Source organism: Eleginops maclovinus, chromosome 5 (genome assembly GCF_036324505.1).
Source record: "Eleginops maclovinus isolate JMC-PN-2008 ecotype Puerto Natales chromosome 5, JC_Emac_rtc_rv5, whole genome shotgun sequence".
NCBI lineage: Eukaryota > Metazoa > Chordata > Actinopteri > Perciformes > Eleginopidae > Eleginops > Eleginops maclovinus.
In genome coordinates, this window is record NC_086353.1 from 16,836,196 (window position 1) to 16,862,332 (window position 26,137).

The following is a 26,137-nucleotide window of genomic DNA, read 5'->3' on the forward strand; positions in this document are numbered from 1 at the left end:
TTGGGAACATGCAAAAGTTAATGACAAGTCGGATTTCTTTTCAAGAGCTCCCACATATGTGAACCAGAGTCTCCAAATAAATGCAGCATTGTATTACTACAGTGGTTGAGTAGGACACTTCTATTTATTGAGTTTTAGATTTATTGTCATACTCAATCTAACATTTATCATTTTTACATTTCTTTTTATATTTTGCAATAATTGTTTCTTCACTGGAAGTGTGAGGACAGCTAACTAAGAATTGAAACTGTTAATATATCCTCTGAGATTTATGACCAAAAGCTTTTTTTTTAGTTGTGTCAAAATGCTTTCTAAAGGGAGAAAATCAAATGCACTATAATCCATTAGGGATAAAAATCACTATGCTTTTAAATACAATATCGACTTAATTTTGGTCAAAATATAAATGTTACTTGCTCTCCTCTGTTTATCGAAATTAATAAAAGGACAAGAAGCACATCATAAATTTGTAAATATTTATCGGTTTATTACAGTTAAAAAGATGTATGTACATACAGAACATCACCAAACATGGTAATTTTCACTCATTTGCAAAGTAGCACTCTGCAACTAGTTGGTTTCAGAATAATTGTCTTACAATGGGGCGGCATTGATAAAGTTTGTCATTTACAACCAAGCACACCATTTTCCTCTTTTTCATTTGCCAAATAATACTTGGTATAGGTGTAAAACCAAAATAAAACAACAGAAGGATGCTAAGTAAAACAATTTGTGGTTGAATTGCTAGTCCAAATCCAAGTTCCTGCTGCCAACACGCAACTTTGTATGTACACAGGTAGAAACACCTCAGACTGGATGTTGGTCGCTGGGGTTAGCAATGAAAACTCACGTAGAGGTAGTCATGTCTGCATCTGCTCGTCCAGTCAAGAGACAACTGACCCAAAACCATTGCTTTAAACATCTGTTCATCTCTGGACCCAGATCCCTTTACTGACATTAAAGAAAGAAAAAAGTTAAGAGATTATCTGTCTTTGTTGATTAAATTGAACGGTTATAAAGGTTTTGTTTGGTGCGCATAAGGCAAGAAAATGTTTGAAGATAAAATAGTGGGGGAGCTGGAGGCTTCCCATTAAAAGGGCCTTTCCACCAAAAGAGACTTGGTTTAACTACAAAAAGCAGATGTTTATGTCTAAATGTGCTCTCAAGACGGATTTGATCTATTTTGGAAAACTGCTGAGTTTTGATAAAGAATGTCTATTAAGGTTACAACAATCGCAGACTACTGATGCTGATGTCACATACTTTAACTTCCCTTGATCTTTATTACTCAATGCTGATATGACTTGCTAAGAAAAATATCCTGGTAATTTCTGGCGAAAGAGATCTACCTTTGCAGAATAACAATGCAAGCCAGTTTTGGTGGAATTCCCCTTTAATGCCAAAGACAAGTGAGACGCAAGCTAATGCACATCCACCTGGTAGCATAATGGCATTATCTTCCATTGCACTATCTCTCTGTAAAACTCTCATCACATTACAGATTTCGTAATACTGAGTCTACCGTAATGTCAGATTACTGTACAGAGTAAAAGGAAAAAAATAAAACAGAATGAAACTAGACCCAAATTTACATCGTAACGACCAGTTGCTTGTCATCAAGTACAGTCAGTGGCCATAGACACAAGGAATAGCCAAACAAACACATAAAAAAGACCATTAAGGCTGCTTGTCAATGTAGATTAAGTAGGATAAGCATTGCCACACAATGCTTCGATACCCTTTGCAATATACAAAAAGGGAGCATTTGCAGATACACCAAATAGCCACTAAATCCAAGTCCTCTACGCAAAAAAACGCCAGATTCTGACCAAGACAAATCATGTCAAATATGTGTTCAACATGCTTGTTTCCTGTACAAAATAACCAGGCAAAAGAAGGACATGTTGTATGATCCAGAATAAAAAGCAAAATGAGAGAAATGACTTTGATCTGGGATGCTTTCCACGGCCTAAAAATCACAGACAATAGAAAAATAAACACCAATTATACTCCAAATATTTTGGATGCACCAGTATGCAATACGTTGTCATCATTTTTGATCCAAGAAGTCACAACTGAAACTGAACGTGCTCGCCGGTGATCTCCGTCTCCTCCACAGCACATTTAAACTACATTCCAGGATCTGAAAATTTCTCTCCGGTCCATTAGCCTAGTTCAGTTTGTGTCCCACCTCCCATCATCCTCTGCATCTTCATACACAGTCATCCTCAAGCTTGCAAAATGGCACATGATAAACGCAAAAACCACAGAGACCGAATGTAAAAATGGGTCACAGCACTCTCGCTGCATACCTAATGCACGTCTCACTTTTGAGTACTCGTTGAAGGCATTTTTCACACAATTGTTTACAGCTAAAAGTAAATACACAAAAAAATAACTTCCAAAGCTTTTATAGAAAACCCAGGAATGCAATGCCTCCGGTGTGTTGTTGAGCGTGAACACAGAAAGCCCTTTTTACAATTTGTTTTGTTGTCTTTTTCCGACAGTCTTGTACTGTAACTGCGTATAGCTCATATATGCACCTTGTTGTGTCGTATCATCATTGTTTTCGAACGATTTGATCTGTGAGAAAAACCACCGGTCCTGACACCAAATCAAAACGGTCAGTGGATTTGTCCCTCGTCAGGTTTTCGAGTGAAGTCTGTATCAGTATTGGGAGTGGACCCCCCCCCCCCCCTCCCTCTGTTGTACAGCATATGTTTCAGTCCACGAAAAGCAGCAACAGGTTCTGCTGGTAAATCAGAAGCAGCGGCACATCACTCCACACCCCGAGAGGAGACGAGCCACAGCCCAATAAAACACACCAAGCTGCTGCAAAAAAGTAGACCCACACGTTTCAATACAAAACAGAATCATGATTGAATATAGAGCTGGGATGCAACACGTCTTCATAAAGAAATAAAAGTTTGGTTTGATTACCTTTTGTTGGGATTTTTAATGTACAGTCACTTGAAATAATACTAACTAAATACACATTTCATCATTTAGAAAAAAGAAAACACTCAATGCAAATTGATTTCAAATAAACAACGCTGATCTGAACTGCAGTAAGCCATTTCACTTGCAATGGAGAAAGCAGGATATACGAACCTTAAAACATCTCATCCAGACCCTTTTAAGATTGACAGGATAAAACTTCCCCCCCCAAAAAATGACTAGTATATTCTGAGCCCAACATGTATGTTCAATTGATACAAATTTACATGATAAACCGTTATTCAAACAGATAAAATACTTTATGAAACAAAATGCCCCCATTCAAAATAACCAATGAGAGGCTACTGTGTTTGTTTTTTTATAGAGGATGCCAATGTCTTTTTAAAAAAGTGCATAAGAGCAGCAGCATTGCTGGGACAGTGTGGGACAAAAGAAGATATTTAAGAAGAAAATATAATTACATAAGGAATCTAAATCAAGGGAACATTTTCCATCATGTAATTAAGATTTGTATGCCCCCCTGTCAAAAGCAAAACAATACTGAGAAATTAAGGATATTAACAGAAGGAAGTGTTACCTGTCAATGATTTATTATCAAACCTTTTTTGAAGCTCTGATACACTCACCACAGCGCAAGAGACCAAGATAACGTCTTTTTAAAAATGCTTGATATGTTGGTCAATGAACAATTGAATGACAGCTATGCAGCCCAACACTGAAGATAATATCAAACCAGTAAACAGAACTAAAATTGCACTCAAGGCAACAACCAGGATTTGTATACATGTATAAAAACATCTCATCGTTTATCCCATCACCTGTGTAGGTTTGACTTTTTTCCAAATACCTTTTTGTCACATAAAAGCAATATTGACGGGGGTCGCAGCACCACCCGCACGGGAGAAAGTCCATCTTGCTTCTTTTTTTTTTTCAAGCATTCATGATTGGCATTTCTCATATGTATAAGTTTCTAGCTTTAACAACTGCTGCTGTTATTTGTTAAAAAGATCTCCAATTACCCTATTTTACAAATGATACCACTTGCTTGAACAGATTGATGCAACAGCAAAAGTAAAACTAACTTAAAAACAGCAGTAATAAAAAATGAATTATTTAAATAATTTATATCTTTGTATTCTCATGGACAATGGTGTTTAGAAATGAACCACTGGATCACTCTAAACATAGGCACAGTTTTTGAAAATAAACTAAAACAGGTAAAAAAAATACAAAAAGATATTATAAACATGCCATCGTTAGACCTTTGTTCTCTGTGGTCAAGAAGCCGTTAACATAAGTTATCTTGAGCGAAGGTGATGTAAAAAAAAGTGGATACCAAAAGAAAATATAACAAGATGACAACGTTAAAATTACAGCAGCAGCAGTAAATGTGAAGTTCCAAAGACTTTTTTTGTTTGTTTTTGCATACAATTGTATCCTTGCTCACATAACAGATGCTTGTAATTACTGTAAATACATTGGCAATGGGAGCACGGTTTATATGGTTAAAAGACTTGCCACTTAGCTCACAGTTACTCAATATATATAACTTTATATATCTTCAGTTTTGGCAAAGAGATGGAACATCTTCCTCTTGTATGATACGGAATGAAACATGAGCAGGGGCGGCCGGGGTCCGGAAATGACCGTGATGAACAGAAGTCAAGTCTCCAACGAGTCGCCCCGTTTCTGCCCGAGGATGGTGAAAGAAGCATCATCTTGTTCTCCCTCTTCCTCCGTGTGTTTGCCCCCGACACTGATTGTGGCAAGTCTGTTTTCTTTACAGTGTATGATACACGTAATGGGGGCGGGCAGAGGGTGCAGAGCGAGTGGAGGGGATGGAGTTAAGTAGGACTGGGAGTGAGCTGCTTTGGGCTCAGACCATGGCACGGTACGGTCCCTGCATCTTGAGGAACTGGATGATGAAGGAGGGGCCCCCCGCGACAATCTGGGGCGGCAGGTGGCTGAGGGGACAGTTCTCGATGCTCATGATGGACAGCTTGCTGCAGAGGGCCAGCTCGAAGGGGAGGCTGCGCAGGTTGGGGTTGTCGTTGAGGTACAGCTCCTCCAGGTTCTCCAGTGTACCTGAGGACAGACGCTACCGTTAGAGGAGGCACGAACTGAAGCGGCCTCAGTGACATCACTCCAAAAAGACCTGAAAACTCACCTTTTCACTCTTGCCTTCAACTCCTAAACTCCTCTAACCCCTCACCCCATTCCACCTTTTTTCTTTACTTGTTTGTAAAGCACTATATATAAATAACATGTAGTATTGTTATTATTATTATTATTATTATTATTATTATTATCATCAAGGGAAGAGGGTCTGAGAGCAACAGCCTCGAAGCAATGCGATAAAGTAGCAATTTTGGGGACAAAAAGAGTCCTAAAATGACTGTTGACCAAATGATTCTGTGGTTCAGTGATGGTATACATGAGCTTTAGAGTTTTAAGGGCCTCTAGAGTAGGATATAACACATATGAAACAGGAATACATCCTAATGCTTCACAGGGCTGTAGAATTGGAACAAAAATATGCACAAATGTGTCTTCTGAAATAAACACATCATTTATTCTATTAGAGCATCTGTTTCTTCAGTGCATTAGTGCAGTGGAGTTTGTTTTTGAAAGATAAAGTATTAGAGATGATGTTCAAACACTTTATACTGTCACTAGAAATGTATTCAGGTGTATTTCTTCTTTACTTTGGCATCGGGTCTGAAACCTCTAAAAATACACCCCCCCCCCTTCTGCTGCTTTCTCCACACGTTTTAATCTCTGGCTAAACGGTTAACCCCAGCGGTCACCACCCAATCACACACAGGGAGGGTCAAAGGTGGGCCATACTGTTAAGCTCTCAAATCCGATTGGTTAAGTTTAGCTTTTATCAAGGAAACAAATTACGATACAACTCATTTCTGAAGTTACATTTTAAGAACTTGGCAAAATAAATGATCCTTCACCAAGAGAAATACAAGTTTGGCATCGTCAGCGAAGAATACTCAGCTAATGTTTTTTTCTAATGTACTTACCTATCTCCTCTGGGAGGTGTTGCAGCAGGTTCTCCCCCAAACCCAGGTGAGTTAGGTTGGTGAGGTGGCCGATGCCTCTGGGTAACGTGGTCAGCTGATTATTTGTCAACACCAATTTCTTATGAGGGGGAAAGAGCAGACTTTAGAATGTGCATCACATTTGATGACTATCCAACGTTATTGTCGGCTGTCTGACTCATCGCCAATGACTGTAAGTGTTTACATTTATTGTTATGGGTTTTCCTCAGTTTGATATTTCAACCCAATAACCAAAGGTTGAGTATTGTTTGACCCGCGTAATTACCAAAAGTGTTTTTGCTACTTATTCAGGTTCTCATTAGTTCCCGGTTTTAATTAGCCATATTTTTTAAAGCAAATAAAGAACCACATTATAGGAATGCATCGCCATCTGCTGCAGTGGGTTTTATTACCACAGCCAAATTCAGAATTGTTTTAATTAACTTGAAAATGAGCCTTACAAAATGTTCCCATAGCAACAGAAACAAACATATACAACAACAATCTGCAAACACCAATAAAGAGCTTCAGTTACAGTGGAGAGAACTGCATTCTGGGAAAACTTACCTGTAAATCTTTAAGATAAGCAATTTCATTAGGTAGACATTCCAACTTGTTTTCCTCCAAGTCGAGCTCCCGTAGCTTTCTCAAATTCCCAATACCATGTGGTAACTTCTTGAGAAGATTATTGGACAATATTAACACCTGGGACCAAAAACAACAACAAGTTTATATCCAAAAAGAAACAGGAGAGATTGCTTTACCGTTTCAGTCAGAACATGTCAAGCAACACATGAAGAAGAATATTCTTGTTAATAACTAAACCATCTCCAGCCTGTACTTAGGTCGGGAGGTTTGTGCTGTAACTTTTAACCAAACCCAACATGTAATGCCATGAGTAAGGGTTGCTTAGTAAAGCCCTTTGGCCCTCTTATTATCCATATTTGTCAAACAAGGCTAAATGCCTCAAGGATTTACTCATGAGATAAGGGCTGTAATGTCTGGACATATTGGCTCCAACACTTTAATCACAAAATAAACTCTTTGTACGTCTTCGATAAACTCACTTGGTATTGCGCAAGCTAAATTGTGACTGTAAATGCAAGACTCACCTCCAGAGAGACTAAACCACAGACGTCCTCTGGGATCTTTGTCAGCTGATTGGTGGCCAGGTTAAGCTCGACCATGCTCGTCCATGTGCCAAAGTCCAGCGGCAGCGATGTCAACTGGTTGTCCTGAAAAGATTATGGCATACCTTTATTAGCCTTAGATCAGAACAACACTATGAGCAAACTGGATTGTCTTTGATGCAGCTCTATCTAAAGGTGTTGTATTATAGTGGCAAAACTGGGATTTAACAATGTATATGTAATAATATTGATGTATATATTGCTGAACCTTCTACAATAGGCGCTATAAAAATGTACACACAACTAAAATCCTTTAAAACAATTAAATCATTAAACCTTGTTCAGTTTTAGAAAATATTCATACCCACTTTTACAGTGAGGGCTCAGCTTTATTATAAATTTAGCAAAGTCAACACTTCATAGTGCTGAAGACCTACACGTTTATAGATGATTTGTTAAGATTTAAAACCTTGTACATTATAGAGTTACTTAAAGTTTTAACACAGTATCACCCAGGTAGAAGATCCAGTTCATTCTCACAGTACAACTTGGTTTTTTACAGAAACTATTTTGACAGGTTACTGCAGGAAATACAGAGGTATCAACATAAAAAACACATAGCTGATATTAGCTAATACGGTTTCAGGGTTTCTGGCAGACTGCCTCACTGTCGAGGCTTGATGGAACTTGAATAGAACACAGCCATCTTTAATGTTATTAAAATCACTTGTCTTTCCCATTTAGAAAAGTAAAATACCTGAGGTGAAAAAGGTCTATTAAAGGTCCCCCGTTATGCAAAATGCACTTTTTGATGTCTTTGATGTCCCCGGTGTGTAAGGATACTCACAATGTGTCAGAAAACACAACCCTCTCTCTTTTCCTCCTTACCCACATCGAGGGGAGAAACGAGCTGATCCAGATTTGCTTCGGTTATGACGTCATAACTGAAATGTGCGCTGGCTTTACATTGAACTCCTGGCAACGTCCCACCCACTTGACACGTCCCAACCTATCGTCCCCCATATACATTTGCCCTCTGCAGCACCTCTGTGTGTCTGTGTATTCAGCAGGATGTCTGCAGGAGGGACTTAGAGTTGTTGTATATATAATACATATGTCCCTGTTCTAGTGGGAATCACTGAGAAGTGTCTCAGAAATAAAGCTTGATGTGGTTTGGAACATAACATGGTGTTTAATCACGGCAGCATTTAGCTGAGTTTCTCCATTAGAAACCTCTCATGCGTGACGCTCCAAAGGGGCGTGGCCAGCTTCAGGTCAGCTCAAATTTAAAGTGACAGTAACAGAATCAGCACCTCAGGAACAGGGCTGAAAGAGGGGGATGAGGCATGCTACAATGGGTGATCTGTTTGGTATTTTGAGCAAAACACTTCACAGACATGTTTTGTATAGATATTGCCCTACAATATATTGTTCAAATTTAGCATATTACGAGACCTTTAATCAAAAACGTCTGCGATGCCCCGGTCACACCAGACATAAGCAAAAAACAAAGGTTCAAAGCTGACAAAACTATGTGGATCATTCAATCCTTTTTCGACACATTTAAAAATGACTTCAGACCTTTTCCCAATAACTTCCCAGGCAAACATGTATACAAACAAACATACCTTCATGTTAAGCTTGCTCAGCACTTTGGCCCTGGAGAAGATGCCAAAGGGGATTTTGTTGATGCGGTTGTGCTCCATGTTGAGGGAGTAGATGGTGGAGAACTGGGATGGCCCCCCCACAGGGTAGGACTGGAAGCAGTTCCTCGCCAGTGTTAGACTGGTCAGGTTGACCAAACTTGAAAGAAGGCCCTAGCCAAACACAGACATGACAAACCATCAGGACAGACTCTATCAATGTAGGCTACGCTCTTTCCCTGGCATGCTTTGGAGGAGCTCGCTCACACACAGGAAACAAAGAGGCTAACGAATGTAAACAGCCGGAGTTTTAGACTTCATTTCAGAGCACAGGTACAGAGGGCTCGAGGCATTCACATTTATTTGTTGTTTGATCCTTTGTTTTTGCAAGAATTGCAGGAAATATTTGATGTTAGTATAATATAAATGAAGACTGCAAGTGATAATTAAAATGATCATTTGTTACGAAGTTAGTTTTATTCAATCAGCATTGTGTATTTGGATCCACCTACCTCAGGCAACACAGAGATGTTGTTGTTCTCCAGGTTTAGCTCCTCCAGCTCTCGGCATTGGGCTAATGATCTGGGGATCGCTGACAATCTATTGTATCGCAGCCCTAAGCGATTTATGCTTGCCAGGTTGCCTACAACGACAAAAGAAACATTACAGCATGTATCTAGTTGGAGCCACAGACAATACCTTTGCTCTTGAGTTCTAATATATAAGATATACTGTACTTCATCTACCTATAGTCTCTGGTAGGTCCAAGAGCTCATTGTGCTGCAGGTCGAGGTTGGTTATCTGTGTGCAATTCCCGATCTCCTTCGGTAGGTGTTCTAACTGGTTATGTGCCACATCCAGAGTTATGAGATTGCATAGCTCCCCTGCAGAAAGATGCACACACAATTGGGATCAACTTTAGTCAAGATGAAAGCATTTACTGTTACCCACTCTGCTGCTCTGAGGAAATCTATCTTTCTCATTCCTTTAAAAGGTGAGATGACAATGGTCCATAGCTCAAGTACCTAGCATGTTTAATATAGCACATGAAATACAATGGGACGCTGGATTCACTGCTTCAACATTCAGTTATACATGTGATTTTTAATAGTAACATATGTTTTTATGCAGGGAGCCAAAGTCCAGCATAGTATAAGATTCTTGTATTCAAAAATACAATACTTGACAAATATTCTATGAGCACATATAATTTGGTTGGGATTAACTAGCTTAATGCGATAAACCCAATGGCTTCCAATTACCGTTATTTGATTTCTCATGACCACTAGACTAAAATGGTGTTTTCTTGATTTGGGGATTTTAACCCCTGTTTTTACAGAGCGAGGTTGCTCACCTATCTCTGCCGGCAGCTGTTTAATCTTGTTCTCCCGAATGCTGAGCATAGTGAGCTTGGAAAGGTTTCGGATGTCCTTCTCCACGGTTGTGATGCGGTTGAAGCGCAGGTACAGCGTGGTCAGGGATGTTAGTCGGTAGACAACAGCCGGTATCTCTCTCAGCTTGTTGTGCCGGAGGTCGAGCATTCGTAGCTTCTTAAGGGAGTCCAGGGAGTCAGGCAAACTGGTCAGGGAGTTTTCGCTCAGGGCCAGAGTGATCAGACTTGACAGGCAACCCACCTCAGCCGGCAGGCTCTGCAGCTTGTTGCTGTATAAGTAGAGTTCAGACAGCTGCGTCAACTCCTTAATGGAGGTGGGCAGCATGTGAATGGACCGTTTGGATAGGTCCAGTCTCGTTGCGGTCTCCTCCCGGCACTTGTTGAGCTCTTTGATCACCTCGGCATTGCTGGACTTCTTGCGCGTACCTGGTGCCGGGTTTGGCCGCTTAATCGTATTGTCAACCGAGAAGGCAACACCCGGTGTCGAGCTGCTGGTGTCCTTCTTTCCATCTTTGGCATCTTTCCCTTTGGTCTTCGTTTCTTTACCACCATCTTTGACTAAGCCGGCTAGAGCCTTGGCCTCTTTTTCCCTTTCTTTTCCGGCTTGACCACCTTTGGGGTCCTTTTCTTTCGAATCTTTTTCTTTGCCTAAAGTACTACTCATGTCGACGTTATCGGGCCTCCTGCAGAGTTGCTCATGGGAGTCTCTTTTGTCAGTTACTTATTCGGGAAAAAAGGGACACATACAGTCAAGTAGGCTTTTAAAGAAAACATCCCTGTACAGGTCCACACATTTATGATTATCCTTGAAACAAGTGCCTGGTGATCCAAAGGGTTTTTTGGATACTTTTGAAACTTTGTTCCTTTTGTTAAAACTCCATGGGAGAAGAGATCCTTTGAAGTAGCAGGACTGTGGCACCCATGGGCCACATGCTTAAGTGTTTGAACTGCATACAATCCCAGGACCTTGGATACAAGTTATTTCGGGCTGCAAAGGTCATCAAGGTTTTTTTTAATCCTTCGAAGGTTTGCTGTTAGGGAAAAAGAAAAAAGAAAATGTAAGATCATTTTCACACTTTCAGATCAGAGTATGCTTCTGCTGTAAAGTGAGGGGGAATTGGGAAAAAATGCAATAAACTGCCTGTATAAGGTTCTCTCAAATAATAATAATAACTTGCTGTAGATAATTGATTGTTTTACTAAATGTTATGCATATTGTCTGAAATATATCACCTGTATCTCTGTCATTCATCCAGCATCTGTAGTGAATATATGCAACACTGCTTGAAATATTTGGTGAATTAAGTCACTTCTTTACAGTCATCATCACAGAGTCTTAGAACCTCGTCTGCAGGATCTGAATAAATCCCCCCAAAATTTGGTGGAATAGTCAAAAAGTCCACACTTTGTTCAGTTAAGAAAAATGGGCACTCGTTCGAACACAAGCACGAAAGCAAGCAATGCATGCAGTGGACAAAAACCCTTGGCAATTTCCTCATTCGCTCATTTTTCTGCAACATTTTGCAGGTTAACCACACATCTGAAGAACTGCTGTAAGTTTAGAACTTTTTCATGCTGGAAAGAAAGTCTGAACTCAACGTGTCCACGCCTTCCTGCCACAACAAATCCACACTGACACTCTTTGCTCAACAAATGTAACTGCTATAAAAAAAAAGAAGATATAACAATGTCAATAAACCATTGTTTGAACTTATGGTGCAATGTAAGCTGCTTCATGTGAAAAGAGACCTGCAAGTACAATAAAAAGAGGTTATAATACCCTCACAATATGCTTCCTTATTCATGAGACAAAAAACAGCAAGACTTCAACAGGTTTGGTTGGTTGGTTGTCAGGACCATGATGTGCCACTCCAAACAAATCTGTTGAAGGTACTGAGCATAACCTCACACCAACTTACTCCTGCTAAACAAACATGGCCGAGAGGGTGTTGACATTACTGTATGCCTACAGCCCCACCTAAACATGCATTCGGCCATCCACTACATGGCATGAAACATAACAATCACACTGAATATTTACATTTAAAAAGACATCCAGACCAAATTCTCTACTTGTTGTATCTTTGCATGACAAACTGAGCCATTATGTCTCTGGCGGGATGTCTCCGTTTCTGTTGCTACTCTGTGACTGTGTGTCCTGCACTAGCAAAAGCAAAGCCACAGTCAAAAAGAAAGGCAGTTTTGGATCAGGATCATAGCTAAGTGAAAAGGTTAGGACTGCCAGAGAAATCTTTAGAAGTGGCCTTCAAAGCATAAAGTCTCCACAACAACAGGTCATATGACCTTTTGGGTAAAAGAAATACTGGGTCAATAGCAGCCCCCCTAACATGATAGAATGTTTGACAGTCTGTTCTGTACATAGGAAAAGTATCTGCTGCTCTTTTAGACCCTCGTGAACAGAAGGGTAAGCATGAAACACTGACTGTTATAGGCATAGATGTGTACGAAATAAGTATTACAATTAAATGAGAATAACCAGGCCAGCACAACTGCAAGAGACAGCTCAGTCAAACTGTGCAAGCAACTTCCTTTTATGGTTGTACTCCCTGGTCGGTGTATAACAAACCGCATGCAAACTTGTGATTGTGTTTAGATTTATCTCTGTATCTACAGACTTTATGTTTTTCTGTTTGCACCAAATATAAGACCAAACAAGCCCAGAGAAAAAGTTGGACATCCTATAGAGCAAATTCATGTCCTAGTTATCTCTTACTATTTGTATTGATATTTATGACTCGGGTCAGGTGTTGGTCATAACAAAACATATATAAAAGAAACCAATGCAGGCATACTCATGGATAGCGTTTTCAAGTGCATGCATGAGTTTCTGCAAAACACAGTGGTTTAATACTGATAGCAATAGCTGTTTAAAAGAAGGGGGGATTCCTGATGTTGTGTTTGGCTGTTTCCCGCTTGACGGTTTATGGTAATGTTCACTAAATGTACATGCATGTAATGACTGGCTTACAGTCTGAGCAATAAGTCAAGTTTTTTTTATTTATTTTTTAAATGCAACTATCAGTGGATGCTTTATAAAAATGTCCAATCTTTCCTAGCCTTCACAACTGTCTAGTGTCCAGATATGGGGGGACTTAATTAAAGATTCCCTTGTGGCATATGTTGGCCAAAAGCATTGGATAATGTAAATTTAACATAGCAATTTCTCACGAACCAAACCTGCAAGCATTATAGGGTTCCCATTTGTTCAATATCACTCATTCAGTAGATATAAATATTAGGTCCAACTTATGCACAGCTTTGGATAAAAGCTAATGCATGTGCATCAGCAAACACACAACACCACCATAAAGTGCCACTACACATTTCATGGCACTTGCAAACCACATAGAGACTCATGAAGTTTCCATTAGGATCTGACAGTGCTAGTGCATTTAGGCCTTGGCATAACAGTTTGCTGTTCTCATGCTTTTGTTTGCTCCTTTTAATGCCTTAAGATTAAATAACAAAAGCACCAATGCAGCGAATGCAATCAAACTGATAGAATGAATGAAGTGCTGTGATACAACAACATTTACCACAGATTTGGATTCAAAACTCAGCTCCTTTGTTCATGTTGACAGTGTGCTACTACCGAAGCAAAATAATAATTTTAAAAAACCATTAATAACCTTGGCTGTCAGTGACATGGTTATTTGTGCAATATGAGGAAGAAATAGCAAACTAGGTGAGGTGGCAGATATCAGCTACTGCTAATACACAGGACTCCACAGGACGCTAGCCTGATGGCTAACGTACGTGTGCCAATGACAAATCCTGGCAAACAGATTACTGACAAAAACGGTACAGATCAGGAAATCACCCTTCGAGATTAATTAATGTTCATAATATGGATATTTACGATAAGCCCTCTATGTGTTTTGGCACTGATCATTGGTGTGACGTGAACAGTAGTCATGCTAAACCTTAACCCAACATAAACGAATGTTAGCTAACTAACGTTGATAGTAGTTAGCCAGTTCACGTAGGCTAAAATATCTAATGTTACCCAAACTAATGTTGAAAGTAACTGAGAGATAAAATCTAAAATACAATTATTCCTCGAACAATCGTTAAAAAGAGGAAAAAATTGTAGCTTACCCGACTAAAACGAGTGACAACAAGGCAGGAAATAAAAGGAGCTAAGCTAAACGTCAACAGCAAAGCAAACGTCAGTTATGCCCAAACGCTAACGTGCTAACGTCAGCTAGCGAGCAAGTTAGCCCAGCATCTAGCAGCGTTTTAGCGAGCGATATTCAGAGTCAAATGAGGAAAAGTAACGGCAAATGTAACATTATAATACCAAGACCTATTGCTATGCGAATTACATGTTACAAAGGGGTCAGGGACTTGCCTGACAAATTAATTAACATCCGGCGGATAGCTTTTATACAAGCAGAGCTAGCTGTGTGTAGGCCCGAGCATAGCGGCTGTCGGACCGACCCGTCCGCCGTGAGTCTGACCGAGAGGGAAAGCTCTACTGCGGCCAACTGAGCGGGCAGCAGACACCCAAAGAGAACAGCCGGTGGAGGCAGGGGATATTTCTTGAGAGCGGCCATTTAAGAAACACAAGGTAAAAACTAACTGTAACACAGTATATAAAGCCTTTGTTGAATATTAGCCGAGGAAAAAAAGAAAACACTCTGAAAAACAGCGGCCATTCCGTAGCTGAACAAAAGAGTGCGTTCGTACTCACCAGCTCAAAATGACACTTAAACCATAAACACGCCGCAGCGAGAGACCGGAGAGGGTGTTATCCCCGGGGTGATGCGAAACCATGCTGTGTGGCTAAAACGACCACTGTTAATGTGATAATATAACTGTTTTACCTTCAGAGGTGTGACTCCGCCATCCTTGCTGCTTCCTCCTCTTTTCCTACACTGCTGCTCCGCTCCCCTCCCTCCCCTGCCACCAAACTGCGTCATTCGCACGCCTAACCAATGTTATCACGAGACTTTGAAATACAATCAAATATTCCTAGATAAACATTGGCTTAATTTACATAAAAATGCTACGCAAGTCAAATACCTTGTTTTCTGTTTTGTATTAAATAATAAAAAGGAGACTTATATTTCGTTACGAAACCCCTACAATATCAATGGTGTTTAAACATTCCCTACAGACAGTGGTTGAATGTAAGAGTACATACATTTATTAGAGTATTTCTGTATTCTGTTACTTTATACTTTTACTCCACTAATTCTCAGATGCCAATGTTCATTTGACTCCACTACAAAATATTTATTCAATGAATTATGACAATATTGTATCAAAGAGGCTTTAATGTTCCCCTAAGCAGCAGTTTGTAAAGCAATACCAGAATCAGAATTGTTTTTATTAACTAGTAAGTTTACACATACAAGGAATTTGCTTTGGTGTAAATTGTGCGAAACATTAAATATATACCAAACAATTAGAATGTTCTCCACATTGATCAGACAGAACATTAAAGATATCAACCATTAGTTATTGTCATCCAAGAATATCATAAATATTATCCAGAAATATGGCCGCCCTGACCTGCATACAATTTATATATTTAAGAATATTTTGATTCCTTTACTCTTTTTCTTTAAGTAAAAGTTTAAATGCAGGACTTTTATTTGTAACAGAGTATTTCTGCAGTGTGGTGATACATTTAACTGATTCAAATACTTCTTCCACCACTATATGAAAGACAACACATATAGAATAATGCTTTTGAACCATAATTTGAGTTTGCTATGATTTCCCCAAATAATCGAAAAATCCAGCAAATATTCTTATAATATTTCTCATTTGAAAGTGGAACTGTCGCATCCAGAATATTTCATATTTCACACAAAAATATTAAATTCACCGTGAGTGTCAACTGGAAGTTTCAATATTCTTTATCACTTGGATAAATTAATACTGCAGCTCGGTTGGCTTCCAAACTATGTGCACTTATGCAAACCTTAAGCTAATATTTAAGATAATCACAGAGACGTTCCTCTTTCAAGAATATGAAACCCACATCCTAGTGTTAAAATGTTCACAATATGTACAATAAAACAGAAACATCCAAGTAAAATAACATTTAGCACATTTATTAAATAAATTCAATTTTCCGCCACGGTGAACTAAATCTAAATGAGTAGACAGTACATGTTCTCGTCTATAAAACAGTGGAATAGAATAATAAAGTAGCATAAACTGAAATAAAGCTGTTAATGTCTAACTACATTCACGTCATGGTACATATTACTGCAACAATTATGCAAAACTGTGTATTAAACATTGGGAAACAGAGATCGTCCTGACTGAGAGTTCCGCTGTCCTGCCTGCAGGTGTCAGTGCAGTACTGTGCCTGATAAACAAAAAGAGAAGAACGTCACGTGATTCTCACGCAAGCGTTGGCTTGACAACCACCGTAATCTCTTCCTGTTGCTAAAGGTGGGTTTTTTTTCCATTTTGTTATGATTTAAACGTGTTCGCAAATGACACAATAAATATAAATAGGTGTATTGTCAACTGTAAGAGTTATATTTGACTGTTAGTTTGATAAAAGACAGATACCGCTACTATTGCTGGGCATATGTTGTGATAGTACGTGCTAAAGCTAGCTATAGTTTTGAGCTAACTATCGGCTGTTATGCTATGCACTACGTTGTCCGATTTTAACTCGAAATCTCTAAATTAGTCGAAGGAAACTGTAATGAGATTGCAGCCAGATAATAGTATTGCAAGTAAAATATTACACAGATAATACATATTTTGTTGTATTTGTTATATGTTAAATGATTATTATTTCCTACAGGATGTTCTAGGGTTATCTTGGTCTGAGTTTTCCTTTGTTGCATTGTCTTACTGATGTTACTCTTTTGGCATATACTGATATTAAACTAGGTAACTTGTCACTAAAAACAACTAAAGAATACCAGCAGCAACATCAACAGATATCCTGATGATCCCATGTCACATTTAAAACTATTTTCAGCTCTTTTTTAACCAGAGCTGCTTGCATTAGCAGATATTAAGTTCACTGTCAGAAAACCTTGGTTTCATAATGGACAGTGTCAGTATGTCAGATAAAAGTGGTTACATTTAACAAACTAAAATGTTTACCTTTCAGCAAGCCCCAAGAAGACACAATGCCAGAAGTCAAGTCAATATTCAGAGAAGTTCTGCCTAAACAAGGTGGGTACCACAGCAGTTAGCTATTTGGACAGCAGTACTTCCAAACAAAAGGCTGTTTGTGAAACTCAATACAACATGTGAACTGTTTAGAAATGTGCAAAAGCTTGCAAAATGAGTCAGTGGGTGCTCTGTGACCGCTCTTTACAGTCACTCTTACAGCTCAACACCATTGACATTTGGTGCTGTACAAAAACGTATATAATCAGGGGCAATATCGTAGATGGATAATGAAATAGTTTATGGCGATAAAAGTGCATTCTTTTCTTACACAAGTCATTTATGGGCAGACTGTTAAGTTTCCAGATAATTTAATGGGAGTGATTTAAAACTGTCCATCAGTATAAACATAGTTTAAAACATCAGCAAACAATTATGTAATGATTCACAACTGAGCACCTACAGATATAACACGTGGTCCTCCTTTTAAAATACTAAGGGCTCCTGTTTGCCAGTGATGCTATCACAGTTGCATTACTTTATTTAATGTCTGTAGATACATTTTTTCACTGCTTCTCTGTGAGGGACTTCTATGAAAAATAGCTACAATCAAGCCAAGTCTTAATGTTTTTGCATTCAAGCCAAAGTAGCTGTTGAGTATTTATGTTGTTTTCTGTTTTGGCAAAATCCGCAGGGCAACTTTCCATGGAAGATGTGCCTACCATGGTTTTGTGTAAGCCAAAGCTGCTCCCACTCAAATCAGTCACACTGGAGAAACTGGAGAAGATGCAGATGGAGGCTCAAAAGGCCGTCAAGCTGCAGGAACTGGCAATGAAGGAGCAGTTTCAGTAGACGCCTGATTGGAGGTTTCATAACAACATGAATGGTCAAACTGGCAGGATGGTCCTTCAGATGGATGGCACAAACCCAGATTTTTACACACGGGTAGAACATGTTTTTGTAAGAACAGTCAATGTCAAGAAGTTAGTGGTTTGGCTTCACAGAGTACATAAGCTTAGAAGGGAGAAGCCACCTGAGCTTAAACCTCCTTCACACTTCGGGAAGTCTAAATGTTTTATTGTTGATCTACTGCATGTCATTGTTGAGATTACATCTATCGTAGCCAGCGTGGTTGAAAATTAAGACCTGTGCGCTTCATACCATTTTTCCATGTATATTACTGCATCTGTGATTTGGCATTAATGCATAACCAGAGAACATCAGTTAACAGCTTCCTTATTGAGTGAATGTAGAGCAGAGCAGTTTATTTGTCAGATCAAAGAATAAAGATGTGATACATGTTAATATTGTGTCAATTACAAATACAGCCTTGGGTTGTTGAATATTGATTTAATGAACAAAAATGGAACAATACGTGGTACATTTCACTCACCAGTATTCCCTAGGTATAAAAATAAACACTCTAAAACACATTTTTGTGAATTTATTCAACTGGTATTCGTTTTTGAAATGTACTCGTGTCTTGATGCCTTCAACTAAAATAATCTTTGTGTAATTGAAAGGGTAAAAGAAAAAAGAAAAGCCAACACAGCATAGAAACAGCAGCTAGTTAGGGAGACAGTATTTAATCTAACCAACGTGCTCCCCTTTCTTTCTTTTTTTCATCCCCTTTTTATAAAGCTTTTGACACAAACCAGTCATCTTCGTACAAACACTGCTTTCTACAAAACACAAAAGGAGTGGCAGTGAACTTAAGAAAATACTGTACAAAACAACATGGAATGACTGACACTGCGAGGTGTGGCACTTTAAGGGTTAGCTTATGTAAATGTTTATATTGAAACACCTTGAAGAAAGTGCTCTACTTCAGGGTGCATCAAAAGTGCAGTTTTTTTTAAACACCCAGCCTCAATTTGAGAAATGTACATTCTTTTGACTGTTAGAAGGGGAAAAATTCAAACCCAACTATTTTGGAAAATATGCAAGTAAAAAAAGTAGCTTCATCCTCTTCGGTTCAGGACATCCGGCACATAGAAATGGCTCCTCAGTAACTTTCGAGTTTGACAACACCACCATCTCCCTCGCTGACAAATCTCTTCCGACCTCTGAAAAAAGACAAAAAGAATCAACAATTATTAATACATAATAATACTTTTTATTTTAAAGAGGAAAAAAGTGTTAAGGGTGTATCTGAGAAAAACCAATAGGCTGCACTTACCGACAGGGACAAAGATCTCTTAACTTGACATCAATGATTCCCATAATGAAGCTCTTATCGACAAACTGCTCCAGGATGTAGTAGGCACGAGGGACATCAATGTTGATTTCAGCAATGTCCATATAAACTCTTTCAAAGCCCTATGACAGGAAAAAAGAAACTAAATTAAAAAAAAGTATCTTCCAAGGATATCAAACCATGAGCTGCTACATGGTGCAGTGCATCGTTCCGACACCAGGAGGCACCTTACCCTTCTCATTTGGTCCACGGTGATGACGGAGGAAGCAGAGAGAGACTTGAGAAGCTGCAGAACCATTCTCAAAGTTTTCTCTCCTTTGGACTCCAACACCAACACTATCGCCTGGGAAAAATAAAAGTGTCCACAGCCATGCATTAGTACTCAAAACATTGGCTAATATCCAAACTGAACCTGATATGTGATGCTATAAGGAAAGACTGAGTGTGGACTGTTCTGTCTCAAAGTAATGCAGTGTTTACCTCATAGACAAACTGATGGTGGAAATGTGGGACCTCCAGATCCCTCAGGCACCGCTCAGCCTCCTTAATGTCCCCGGACAGGATGTACTCCTTCAGCAGCAGGTTCACCTGACAGATAAGATAAGATGAACCTTTATTAATCCCTGTGGGGAAATTGAGGAGTTTAAGTAGCAACAGAGTGAGAATGAAAACCAGGACAGTACAGATGATATGCATGCAAGTCACTGTTAAAACAAATTGTTAAAACTCAAAAATGAATTTAATGAACATTCCTACGTTTGGAGTCCGGATTGTTAAATATAGACGGGACAGAGCAGAGGAAGCCGTTACTGTAAGGAATTGTTAGACTTGAAGATGTGAGGGCTTTCTTGGAAGAATAGATGTTCATGAAGAGGATATCACACCTAATATTCTTCGGTATACCTTTCTCAACAGAAAGGGATCCTGACAGGTGCATCAAGAGGGTTTCAAATGTCAATGTATTATCCTGTCTTTTATGAGCATGTGGGAAAAAAAGACCATGTACTCAAGTGAGGGCTGAAATGTTTGCAAAAAAATGGTTCAATTAAGAGTTCTTTGGAATAAATAAAGAGTTAGCATTTTCCCCTGTATGCCATTTCTACCTGGTCACAAACCAGATATTAACTGTGGTGAAGTTACCGAACCATTTACAGCGTTATAACAGAAAATATTTACTTTCACACACACAATTATTATTATTATTATTAGTCATACAGTCAAGGTCCATCATCTGTGTCTTTGCTTTTTTAATGTACCTCTTTCATAAGCTGTATGACAGGTCTCTGGCCCCCGCCGGCCCCCCACTGGTTGTCTATGCGTAGGCCCCCCCTACTCATTTTCAGCAGCACTGCTGCCCGGTCGAGTGACGCTCTGCAAGAAAGAAAAAAAAAGGGTTGTTTCGTAAGAGTTATCACACTGCAACATTGTCTTTCATTCTTTACTGTCCCACATCTCCAATCTGCTCATGATCACACTGTTCTCAACTAATATACAAACAGCTTTACCAGATCACATTGTTGTATTTCTGAAAAACACTTTGGGTGTGACCTAGATCTCACATGATTTGTTTCCTTTGACACATGTATGCTTGTGTTGATTAACATTTACCTCAGGTTCAGATTCTTCCACACATTTAATGATATGACTTTTTCATTCATCTCTATGATACTTTTGACTAAATACCCTTTTATCTTTAATAATCCACTATAATATTACTTCCTAACATTTGAAACCCTGATATAATCTTGCAGGATTTTCATGATAAAATGTAAATTTCGGCACTAATAACCACATACCTCGTGTATTGACAGTCAACTCTGCCTTTGTAGCCCTCGATGTAACTCTTGGACAGTATGTTGTCGCTCACAGCGCGTGCAATGAATTGGCCCACCAACTGGGTGATTAACACACAAGGGAAGAATATTAACAAACCAAAACACATTTCAAGGCAACATGTTGAAAAAGGCTATTTTATATTTTATAAAAGACCTCTTATTCTGTCCACTCCTCTTAAAGCATGTCCCTTTAATGCAAGTAAGGCAAAAGGCGACATAAAGACTGTAGATAAAAGTAGAGGAAATTGTGTTCACGAATGACTGACTCTTGTACGGGAAGTGTTCAAAAATAAATTGAGGTGTGAACATTTTGTTCAGAAAGACACAGTCTGAAAGGTTCACTATTTTATTTGTACTTCCATTGAATTTTGGAACTTCTAAGTTGTATTTTCTTACTTTAAGGAAATATGTCATCCCGCCACAGTAAATAGGTTTGTTGCATTAGAAAACATAACATTTTATTCATAAAAACTTCCTTAAAAAAAACAATGTTGTTACTCATTATTAGGCCACAATCCCAAAATACTTTCATTTTTAAGAACTACAGGTCCAACCAAAACAATGCCATGCTCGATGACTGGCAGTCACACGTGATATTTGTTTACAGTAGTCGGGTGCATGATTTAGGGGAAAGGAAAGAGCTGGCTTTGCTCTTCTGGCCAGCACTAAGGCTGCGCTCATCACTGATCATTGTTCCCCTTCAAACAAGAGGCAGCTCAGTCTCCTTTGACCCGTGGCTGTGGCCAGACTGGCAGGCACATGAGGAGAGAGAGAGGAGTGTGAGTGTGTGAAACCGAGAAAGAGAGAGTAAAAGGGGTGAAGGGAAGGAGGTTGGGGGCAGGGCAGATACATAATGCCCCTTTAAACCCACAGAAGAGGGGGAGAGTGGGACAGATATGACATGTGAGCCCCAATGAGACGGTGACAGGAGGGGTAGGTGTGGGGGGGGGGCAATAACCCTTTGCCGTCCTATGCTGAGCTTGCACTTTGCGAGTGCAGACAGACAATGGACAGAGATCTCATGTCTGTGCAGGCTGAAAAGGAAAGAGCTCAAATACACACACACACACACACACACACACACACACAACAGTGTTTTCAAACACAGAGACACATAAACCCACAGCGTTGTTCCCCCTCCGCTCCACCACAGACTGCTGAAACACAACCATGCCACCTCCAACAGAAAACACACTTTCAGATAACAGGTCTGACGCGTCTTGTGTGTTTACGGCAAAAGGGACGGACCTATTCGAGCCTCTTTTGCACAATACCCCTGTGTTTTTGGTTGTCATTTGCATGTCATTTAGAGAATCAAATCTAAATCCTCTCACAGCTCTTTTTTTATAGTTTGGATTTTTAAGTTAATACACATCCTGAATTCACAACAATTTAAAAAAGGTAGTGCAACACACATTTAATAAATGGCTTATTGAGCTACATGTGTAGAAACACTTTTCTCTTAACCCCTCAGAAGGCTCACCTGTGGGGCTCCGGGAGTATCCAGCACCAGATCGGGCAGCTGTTGGAGCAGTTTGTCGAAGGAGTTTTCCATGTCGCTGTGAGACAGCACCGAACCGTACAGGTCAGCCAGCAGCGTGGAGGTGAGCTCCCGGTGGCTGGCCTTGGCCTCCAGGGCCAGAGACACGGCCAGCGAAGGCACCTCGCTCCGCGTGGTACCCAGGTTCAGTCCGGCAAGCAGCTCCTGGAAGGGGAGACAGACCTTAGCTGTGCATTGGCTTTAAGGTGGTGTGAATGTCTGTCAATTGTTGTTTCTGTTAGAGGACTGTTTTTGCACACTCAATCAGCACGATTTCTCTCACATGTGGTTTTCTGCACACTTACCGCTACTTCATTTGTGTCTCCATGTTCGAAGTACTCTTGCACTATAGGGGTGACCGTCTTCTGGAAGTCCTTCTCTTCCAGCGGGGGAACCACAGTCTCATAAACACAGTTTTCCTGAGCTTCGTCATAGTTGGGGTCTCTCTGATCGACCACCTCCAGTCCATAAACTTCCCCAGACCGGCCCCAAACACCTTTCCCTCCAGCCCCTCCTGTGGACAAAGAAACGTTAGACATGACATATCTGTATGCGTACAAAAATTCAAAACTATTCTACTTTTTTTTCACTCAAGGACCAACCCTGTTGTGAAATAATCCCTATATCTGGGGAGGAGACGTCTTTTTTATGTGTTATGCAAACAAATGTGCTGAGCCTTAGGTCAGCACAAACAGATTGAAGACAGTTCAAGATATACCAGAAGCATGACTCTATTTGTTCGAAATGTGGCATATGACATGCCACTATATTTAGTGCAGCCCACACTGCTTGTGCGAAACAGCTCTACTTCTGCACTAAGACATGGCAGATACCATTTTGCTCTCGCCAAAAAAATCTGCTCATGGACTGCAACAACAGGACTCCACTGGCGTTACAGTTTTCTTATGTAACCAGAAAAACCAACACACATCATGCCAAGAGAATCTACATTTGCTCAAGTTTCCCTGCACATCAGAAAAACAACAAATAGACTAAACTGTCCTGCAGCCTAATGACAGAGAAGTGATCCACAGAGAGAGACAGCTGGACTATCAGAAGATAGTCTAAATGGTGCATTTACATTGTCATGTGTAAGCGTTATTCTAAAGTATAGTCAAAGGTAAGGCAGTTTAGAGAAGCCACCTTTGGTTTGATTAATATATTGGATAAACAAAGTAAGTAAGGTAAGTAGGTAAACACTTTAACCAGTAGGGTGCCCCATTACAAGCCTGTGCACAAAGACAGTCAACACATCTCATACACAGGAAACACAGTGGGCCACAAACCGTGCCTATGTCACTTTATAATACACTCTTTAAATACAAGCCAGCTGTCTCTGTATGCAATCATGGCAGTCCAAAGGGTTTTATACACATGACATAACTAATAATAATAATAAAGGAAGCTTCAGGTACACTAAAAACAAAGGTTACTATTTACCCTTTAATAGAAATGTACACAAGTAATGCAGAGCAGCTGGTAAAAAAGGGGAACTTTTAAATAGGTGTGACCTTTTAAAACCCACTAAGCCATTTGAGTACATCCTAACGTTTTTATCGCTCATAGATGCATGCCAACAGGTGATAACAAGTAGGTGAGATGGTGATGAAGCCCCCCCCCCCACCGATGTAGCACTGAAACACCAAAGGGTCTTTTGTTAACTTTTACTAGCTTGTGTAAATGACCCGCAAGAGGTTATTCTTTGAAAAAACAGAAATTGAGACATTGGATCTATTTAGCATCATATCACAATTTCATACATACCTTTCTTTGGCAGACCTCTGCCCTTGCCCAGGCGGGACTTCCTGTCCAGCAGCTTGCTCTTGGGGCTGGTGGGGGCAACCGAGGTTCCCCGGATAACGTCCCCATTATCACTGAGAGAGTCCCCCCGGCCTGAGTCCCTGGAGGAGTTCTTCCTCAGTCTCCGCTTGGCCTTCGCCTTGAGACGCGCTTCATGGATGCTGTTGCTCGACGAGGACAGCCAGTTGCCATTGATCTCATTTTTGATGTTCTTGTTGACAACCAATCCTGCATTGTCTTCTTCTCCAGATATAAAAGAGTCACTCAGGTCGTCTGCCTCTGTTGGATTTCAAAGAACACAAGGGGAAAAGTTCATGTTAATAAACTATGAGAAAGTGGAATTTACATGCATAACTAATCAAGGATACTAAAGCTGATAACCCTTTCCTAGTAGTCATGTGCATAAACAATAAACTCATGCAAAGACGCTTAAAGTAACACTTATTTACTGTAGTCAACTTCTCTCTGCTGTCACCCACGATATTTAGGATGAAGAGCAAAATGCAATATACGCCAAAATAATAAAAAAAATATGCACCAAAACCACTTCCGCACGAAAAAGCCCCATTGCCCCAATTCAGACACAACGGATGAGGCATTTAAATCGTCGTCACACTCACCAATGGGGTTTGCGTTGAGCCAGGCCTCGCAGTCAGTTGCCATATTTTACAATAGAAACGGGATTTTGCAGAAGAATCACGTGCAAATTATACCTGCAATGTATAACAATACACATAATTGTTATATGTAGAAAATAGATATCAATAACATGCCAAGGCATGTTGCAAAGCATCAGCCTCCCCTCCCCCTTTCATTCAAAGTCACTGTTGACAAACAATGGCTAGCGTTGCGCTAGCTTCAATGTTCCCTGTCATGATAAAGAGCTGCGTCAAAAGACTGACGAGTATCTAACTGCACACATACAACTATAACTACTCAAACACTATATGCTAATCTGCAGTTAAGAGTCTATTTCATGTTGGTATATATCGCTGACTCGACATATATCCGTTGTTGTTGCATCGACAGTAAAAGATAATATTTCACTAACGGCAACTGTCCTTTAGCTGGCTGCTGAACATCTTTTTGCGACAGCGACAAACAAAAACACCTATATCCTCCAAGACACTGACATAAAGTATGCATTTAAATCTCCTTTGATATTTCGATCAAATATTTCACAACAAATCAAAATCCCTGACCGTCTGTTGCTTCCAAGCCTCAAACTCTGAAACGAGTCTTTCCTGTTGTTTTTGTTTTATCTACCCAGCAACGCACGCACGGAGGGCTGTGTTTTGCTCTTCTGATTGGCTGGAGATGTGTGGGCTTTTAAACAAACAACCAATGAAAATGCAACACGGAATTTTCTTCTCGCATTTTGGCTGTGGTTTGAAATGTGCTGCCCTCTAGATGTGTTGCTGCAGAACAGCTCTTTCTATTTTGGGATATTACATCAACTGCAAAGTTTACAGTGTTTT

General features: G+C 39.8%; 2 protein-coding genes and 1 long non-coding RNA gene across 5 annotated transcripts; 1 reads left to right on the forward strand and 2 right to left on the reverse strand.

Moving 5' to 3' along the window:
- Positions 1-462: 462 nt before the first annotated feature.
- Positions 463-15,115, reverse strand: shoc2 (SHOC2 leucine rich repeat scaffold protein). 2 transcript variants are annotated; one of them, XM_063883977.1, is made up of 9 exons: positions 15,022-15,115; positions 10,136-11,205; positions 9,528-9,665; positions 9,294-9,424; positions 8,767-8,955; positions 7,121-7,243; positions 6,576-6,713; positions 5,991-6,108; positions 463-5,043 (listed from the first exon to the last, which is right to left on the reverse strand). In XM_063883977.1, exons 2-9 carry the CDS (start codon positions 10,836-10,838, stop codon positions 4,835-4,837), a joined length of 1,749 nt encoding a protein of 582 aa, XP_063740047.1. In that variant the 5' UTR covers positions 10,839-11,205; positions 15,022-15,115; the 3' UTR covers positions 463-4,834. The 2 variants fall into 2 exon arrangements, with proteins under 2 accessions (XP_063740047.1, XP_063740049.1); XM_063883979.1 differs by having other exon boundaries at positions 14,889-15,061.
- LOC134864755 (uncharacterized) lies at positions 14,467-18,720 on the forward strand. Its single transcript, XR_010165869.1, has 4 exons — positions 14,467-14,765; positions 16,501-16,606; positions 17,286-17,350; positions 17,982-18,720. It is a non-coding gene; the product is annotated as an uncharacterized LOC134864755 (long non-coding RNA).
- Positions 18,623-25,955, reverse strand: pdcd4b (programmed cell death 4b). Of its 2 annotated transcripts, none has more exons than XM_063883980.1 (11): positions 25,862-25,955; positions 25,280-25,372; positions 24,624-24,938; positions 23,165-23,373; positions 22,803-23,024; positions 21,281-21,378; positions 20,741-20,855; positions 19,965-20,072; positions 19,717-19,827; positions 19,467-19,606; positions 18,623-19,353 (listed from the first exon to the last, which is right to left on the reverse strand). In XM_063883980.1, the coding sequence occupies exons 2-11, from the start codon at positions 25,320-25,322 to the stop codon at positions 19,293-19,295; spliced, it is 1,422 nt and encodes a 473-aa protein (XP_063740050.1). In that variant the 5' UTR covers positions 25,323-25,372; positions 25,862-25,955; the 3' UTR covers positions 18,623-19,292. The 2 variants fall into 2 exon arrangements, with proteins under 2 accessions (XP_063740050.1, XP_063740051.1); XM_063883981.1 differs by having other exon boundaries at positions 25,711-25,879.
- Positions 25,956-26,137: the final 182 nt, after the last annotated feature.